The sequence below is a fragment of the Oncorhynchus mykiss genome, chromosome 10 (assembly GCF_057628025.1).
Source record: "Oncorhynchus mykiss isolate SJ-2025 chromosome 10, ASM5762802v1, whole genome shotgun sequence".
Lineage (NCBI taxonomy): Eukaryota > Metazoa > Chordata > Actinopteri > Salmoniformes > Salmonidae > Oncorhynchus > Oncorhynchus mykiss.
Window position 1 is genome coordinate 74,249,526 of NC_143031.1, and position 7,411 is coordinate 74,256,936.

Below are 7,411 nucleotides of genomic sequence, written 5' to 3' on the forward strand. Positions count from 1 at the left end.
GTATGGCAACTGCTCGGCCTCTGACCGCAAGGCACTACAGAGGGTAGTGCGTACAACCCAGTACATCACTGGGGTTAAGTTTCCTGCCATCCAGGACCTCTATAACAGGTGGTGTCAGAGGAAGGCCCTAAAAATTGCCAAAGACTCCAGACACCCTAGTCATAGACAGTTCTCTCTGCTACCGCACGGCAAGCAGTACCGGAGCACCAAGTCTAGGTCCAAAAGGCTTCTTAACAGCTTCTACCCACAAGCCATACGACTGCTGGACAGCTAATCAAAAGGCTTCTTAACAGCTTCTACCCACAAGCCACTGCTGAACAGCTAATCAAAAGGCTACCTGGACTATTTGTATTGACCCCCTGCCACTCCCACCCCTTTTACGCTGCTGCTACTCTCTGTTATTATCTACGCATAGTCACTTTACCTACATGTACATATTATCTTAAACGCGTGTTACCTTAATTACCTTGACTAACCTGTGCCCCCCCCACACATTGACTCTGTACCGGTGCACCCTGTATATAGCCTCGCTACTGTTATTTTATTGTTGCCCTTTCATTATTATAGATTTATTTTTTTACTTCAGTTTATTTTAGTAAATACAATTATTTTTCCTAACTACGTTGTTGGTTAAGGAAGCGTTTCACCGTAAGGTGTTGTATTTGGCACATGTGACAAATACAATTTGATTTGTCAGCGACGTTCTTGACCGTTGCCTATTGGAAACCCTCTTATCCAAATAAGGCCGTTAGAACATTCTGTGCCAAATGTCCCATCCAAACACACCTCTATCCACACCCTTCACTCGATTTAACAGAGCCTTAGCCAAGCCAAAGACAGGCTCAATAAAGACTCAATAAATACATTGAAGATTTTCCAGACTTTCAGTCATCTCAAACCTTTTCTCATCCCATTCTATGCTGTCAACAAAAAGCACCATATCCATGTTGTTATATTGCCCCTTTTCAGAGCCAGAGATTATCGTAGACAATACTGCCATCTTCCAGAAAGTACTAGCCTATGCAATGTCATAAAGTACTTAAAAAAATGTTTATTACAGGACAACAATACAGGTTGAGGTACATAAAATGGGCAATTACATTTGAAATTGCATCACATTTAGCCCGTTGGCGAACACATAAAGTCACTTACAGTCAGTAGTAAACAAAGCCAATGTTGAAAGCGGTTTGAAAGGGTGTCAAGCAATTAGCAATATCTTGTTGACTAACAGCGATAGTTGTGCACGCAGATGAATGGGTATTGTGTGCCACATCCGAGGTTCCTCCAGCCCTGGCCCACTACAAAAAGACAAACAAAAATCTTAGTAATTTTATCTGGCATATTTTAACACGTCATACAGTTCTGGGACCAGGCTACCTGTCATTACTTTTCAGGTAATATCATACTAATGTGAGTGTTCCGGATTTACATTTACTATGTTAAGTCTAGTCCATGAGACCAGGCTGAACATCTTTAAGTTCATGTCTTACCAGCAGATTGCAGGTACATGCAGGAGTTGCTGGTTGCGGTGCTCTGGCTGTACCAATTGGTGTAATACATTCCTGAGCGGTCGATCCACATCCAATATCCCTGAGTAAACAAAGAGTCATAAGTCTTAGCTACAGCTTGTGAGAGCAAAATTGCAAGATTATGTTGTAATAGTTTTATTGCATCAAATGGTTGTTTTTTGCAACCGAATAGAGGGTTCTTATAACTCTATTGTGAACAGAAAGTGGGACACTGGGAGATAACACTGACAGGAGATTTATGATGTCTTTTGGGTGATAAAACCTAAAGAGATAAGGTTTTATCCATAGCATGAGTTAATGTTTCTGTTCTATATGGCACCTGGTAGAGATGACCCCAGGGCCAGACCTGGTCTCTTCACAAAGATAACTGTTTTTACAGTTTTTCCTGTTCTTGGGGGGGAAGCTCCAGGACCGAGAATTGTTTCTGGTCAGGTCACTATGTCGAAAAACTCACTATGTGAAAAACTCACTATGTCGGGCAACCCTTTCTCTCACCTGGAGGTAGAATCCACCGATCCAGGCGGTGGCTCTGTTGGCTGTTCTGGTTATCTGTTGCAGGTAACGATATTCGGGGGAGGAGCTGGCGGAGGCCAGGCTGGCGCCCAGTTCATTGCAATGTTCCTGAAAGAAGAGCGGGGAGGTGAGGGGTGAGACACAATGGTTCCTAATTGCACTTTTTTTATTGCATTTTAAATGTAGCCTTTAGGCCTATTCAAATCCAGATACGTCTTATTCGAAAGACAGAACCTATAGAATAGGCTAAACATATTCTGTCAAACCTTGAAAGACTTATTTGCACTGTTTATTGATTTGCACTAATATAGGTTATTTTCGTAGGCTACTTATTTAATTTTGGCTGCTATATTTATGTTATTATCTTATTTAGTACTTGTACAGTTCGATAGGCAAAATGCATGTCCTAAAGCCTATTCGTTTTTAGCATAAGCCAATGTTATTTTTGTAAAAAAGTGTTATGAAGTATGTTATAAATATCGATTTGTTTTCTCTGATTGTATTTAGGATCTTTACAGTTATGTAGGCAAAAGGCATATAGCCTAATGATAATTATCGACCTATTCGTTTTTAGTCGAAGCCAATTCAGTGTTATAAAGAATATTATAGGCTAAATAATACATCGTTTTATCTGATTATTGTTGACTTTATATATAAATACACAATATTTAAGTTATTGAAAATAAAGTTGTTCGTGAGACAACTCCGACAGACTTATCATGTATTTTTTGTTCCTGCTATTGATGCTGCGAGTGTTTATACCCGATTGCCCGTTGCGCAATTCAAGGACAAGCATAAACACTTTCGACAATATTATCCAAAATATTAGATTATACGTTTAATTTGTCAAAGAAACGTTTAGGCTACTGCAACTTTTATGGACAGCAGTCTATGTGTAGGCTTATAATATTGGCTAAGAAAGGAATTTTCCGATGGCACAATTTATTTTGCCAACACTTTAGTCAAGCAGCCTAAACACACGTAGACCTACAAGGTTTGTATAAACTTCCTATTCGATTAGTCTATCTTGCAATTGTTTGTTCTATATTTCATTATTACTATAGCTACTGCGTTTAATCTAGGCTATTAGCAAACAACTTTCTGAGATGGAACTCCGTTAGGCCTATAGACTAAATTCATTCGATAGTTGATCATGAAAGAGTAGGTTATTCCTAGGCTAACAAGTCACATTCAAATCGAATGGGGATTGGGGAGAAAAAGGGGAAATTAAGATTAGCCTAAAAGGCCCATGGCCTCGCGACATTGGAGAGGAGAGGGGAAAAACACCTTTAGGCCTATCTGACATTTTGCGCTGCTTTAGTGCTCACCGCTCTTTATACTCTACGTTGTTCTCTTTAATTATGTTAATAGTCTATATACATACAAACGCACAGTCATTTTGAAAAAGCATACTTTGCTATTATAGTAGGCCTACACAATGTAGCTTATCTACATTGCTATGTTTTAATTTATGAAGCCCTTTTACGAAAAGTCCCACTGTACCTAACGTCCTTACTAAACCTTACACATACGAGTTACCACACCCGGTCTCTGGATGGCGAACTCTGGAAATGCCTTTGGTCTCCACTGAGTTAGGCAAATCATCTTCAAAATGTTCTTAAATTTGATATTCTGGTGTCTCTAGGGCAATTCAGAAAGCTGATTGAGAACCTTATTACTGATGAATGTGTTTGTTTTTTTGTTTTTATTGAACCTTTTTAAACTAGACAAGTCAGTTAAGAACAAATTCTTATTTACAATGACGGCCTTGTTCAGGGGCAGAACGACAGATTTGTATCTTGTCAGCTCGATCAACGCTCTAACCACTAAACTACCTGTCGCCCCGCCCCGTGTTTTTCCTTTTGCTTGCATTTTGTATTTCTATTTTGATGTGTGTATTTTCTGTAATTTATGTAATTCAGGGCTCATCTATAAAAGGGACCTCGGTCTCAGTATGACTCAATGATCAAATTAAGGTTAAATATAATAAAATAGTTATTAATTTATGTAAAGCTTTTAGACGCTTTAAATAGGCCTATATTAAATTGAGAAGTGCATGAATTACCTCAGCGTTGAACCAGGACCGAGGAGTGTTCACAAACATGTAACACTTGGACTGGTAGCTGAGCCATCCGTCAGGGCAGAACCTGCGTGCCGCTGTGAACACGCAGATAAAATACAACAATTATTTGACATCGTAATACTGTTGATATTGACAGGAGTATGAACTTTGATCTCATAATATAAAACATGAAAGTACATTTAGTCATACTGGTGTTTTTTTCCCTCCCTGCTAAAAGAAAACCAAAAAAAACACTAGTCTTTCGTTGCGTGACCATGCATTGCACGATGTACAAAAAGTCCGCAATCGTAGAACCAGTAAAGGTGATAGTTGTTAATTTACATAATACATCAAAAAAAGTTTTAAACAAACCTTTAGGTGCCGCAGCCACCTCTTCAACAGCCTCAGTCTGTACATCCTCTTCTGGAAAAGCACAAACAATAAAACAGTCCTCGATATTACTATTTAGCCACCAGCAAATCACTATGTCAAGGAGTTATATATACTATATAAATATGTTTGTTTTCACGGGTATATTTTATAGGTGACAGGTCGTTAAAATCATTGTTTCGTACCTATGTGAAGTCTGACAAAACAGAATGCCTCAAATATAATTTATCAGCAAATGAGGCACATAATACACAACACAATCTCACACTCACTTCGTGCAAATATGTACAAACAGTATTTGCAGCAGATTTCAATGTGAAGTAATTGTAATTGATCAGGAAATAAGGTGATGCTGAAATGAGGTGATGCTCCACAATAGACATTGATGCTCCTGCTTGATTAAAGCCTATAGAGAAGAACTGACCTGGGGCGTCACTCAGCTTCTCCTCTGCTGCAGGAGCCTCAACCTCAACAGCCTCCTCTGCAGAAACACGGAACAAGGAAATAAATTTGACTTTCATTCAACTGGGAATTGGGAGAAATATTGATTCAGTGCTCCATTACTGCTCTCAGTACAAACATAACTAGAGCTACAAACCTGAGGCACTTTTTGGCTCTTCTACCGCCACAGCATCGCTCTCCACAGGAACTTAAAGGGGAAAACACAACTATTGTCATTATTCAGTAACAATGAAATACCCTGTGCTGTATTAGTGACATTGTTGAGTATTTGGCTGACTTACCTGCTGCTGCCCTAGCAGAGAGGGCGACACAAAGTAGTGCAAAGATGATCAGAACCTTCATGGTGGTGATGATGGTGGTGCTGCTTGTCTGGATGAAAAGGGAGAGAACGTGTTGGAGAATCAACTAGAGAGAGTGATACACAGTCATTTCAGACTATCACTAGACAAGAGTATTTCCCTACAGAAGTCAACCTTAAAAATGTAGCTAAAAGTTAATCACCACCATAGTAAATACATACATTAAATTAAGAAAGGGTGAGAAAATAAGACAAGTTGACACTCGGGAACAGACACTATAGGACTCTTACCTGTTGTAGTAGGTAAATCAGTGTTGTTCTCCTCAGATACTCTTCCTCATGTAGGCCAGTGATGGAGTGATGAGTGGAGATTTCTCCATTGTTTATGTACTGTTCTGTCCAGCATGATTTCACTGACGCACGTGCTGTGAATTACGAAACAGCATTGGACTTTGACGGTTTATGATTCTGTATTTATACTTCAGATGAAAAATCCCATGCTAGGAATTCAAATATAGCATTTTCAAGGTCAGCAGAACATGGCCAGCCCCTGTTTGAAGGTGTGTTCCTGTAAAAGATTGCAAAATAACACAAATATCCTTATTGTGATCGTGTATGGAACTTTGCCAAGGAAGTCATGTTAATTATTTCCCGACCATAAACCATTTCCTTTTCATCCAAGGAGTGGGTCAGACATGAAAGGATTTAGTTTGACTTCAATTAAATACAAAATTAAAGCAATGTCATCCATGTCAATATAATATCAATATCATATTATACATTTTATATATACTAAATGGCTTTGTGTACATACTTCAGATCTGATTTCGAATTCAAATACAGCATTTATCAAGGACAAGGACAAGAATGTGTGTTCCAGTAAGTGATGATAAAACCATAATTGTGATAAGGAAATTGTAAACATGGAAAATCAATACGGACATGGATTGATTCAATTTACAATACGTTTTTCTCAGCACTATTGACCTTGAGATAACGTAGGGGTATGTTCATTTAGTTATAATCACTTTATTGTTATTTTGCAGCGATTTGTCTAACATTTCCAGTCTCTCCAACTTAAAGCTGCAATCACCAGTTGAAACAATAACAAATCCTGCCCTGTTCCTGTAAAAAAGCTGAGGGATGGGGTTGTAAAAATGTTACCACTCGGAAATGCACCTTCCATCGATCACAATGATAGTTTTAGCCATGTTTTGAGGCTATATAGTGTTTGTTTATACTTACTTTATTTACACTCATTGAAGTAAAACAAGCTTATATTTTGGATTATGACGGGCTACGACAGTTGACCTAAACTCATCATTTATGAGTTATATTCTTCAAGAATCAATGGGTACATAGCATTAACTTATTAGTCCAAAAATGGATGTAGCAACAGCAGATTGCCTCTTCAATGTATGTTTGTATATCGGAGGGACAAACGCAGTAGACCAATTTCCATCCTGTATGGAATGTCATTATCTTATTTCTTGAAAAGACAATCCACATTTACAATAAATCTTTACTGACAACATGACATAATAGATGACAACAGCCTAAGTCAAAAATGTTTTTGTCGTGCCCTTTTCACGACTGTCTTGGTGTGTTTGGATCATGACAGATCGTTGGTGATGTGGACACCAACAGTAGACTAAATTAAGTGGGGGAAAAATACCAAATGATTAGGGTGATGCACATGGGCTACTAACATCTTACTACACAACATACACTTACTAGTCTAATGTCCATTGCAATAGACTAGCATCTTTTCCAAGCTGCTTCACAATGCAGAAACAGAAGATAGGCTCCTGCTCATATGAGGCGTTCCGGCTCGCAGAAGCCAAGGCTACTTACGAGACAGGCAGCTGGTGGCACCTTAATTGGGGAGGACGAGCTCACAGTAATGGCTGGAAACACATGGTCTCCATGGGTTTGATACCATTCCAGTCACCACATATTGATGATACGTTTAAGTTAGTCTGAAACATAATATTTTTTTCATGTCCGACTCACTCCTTGGATGACATCAAGTCAGTTAAGGAAGCAGTTTATGGACAGCAAAGAATTAAAGGTGATCTCCAGGGCACCGTTCCAGACATGATCACAATAAGGACATTGTTTTTATTTTACCACCGCTTACTGGAACACAGTAAATTA

The 7,411-nt window shown here is 38.8% G+C and overlaps 1 protein-coding gene across 1 annotated transcript; it reads right to left on the bottom strand.

The window, feature by feature from the left end:
* Positions 1-1,031: 1,031 nt before the first annotated feature.
* LOC110533208 (ladderlectin-like) lies at positions 1,032-5,701 on the bottom strand. The gene is made up of 9 exons (XM_036934588.2): positions 5,546-5,701; positions 5,238-5,325; positions 5,093-5,143; positions 4,919-4,975; positions 4,477-4,527; positions 4,108-4,199; positions 2,025-2,150; positions 1,491-1,590; positions 1,032-1,298 (listed from the first exon to the last, which is right to left on the bottom strand). Exons 2-9 carry the CDS (start codon positions 5,296-5,298, stop codon positions 1,225-1,227), a joined length of 612 nt encoding a protein of 203 aa, XP_036790483.2. The 5' UTR covers positions 5,299-5,325; positions 5,546-5,701; the 3' UTR covers positions 1,032-1,224.
* Positions 5,702-7,411: the final 1,710 nt, after the last annotated feature.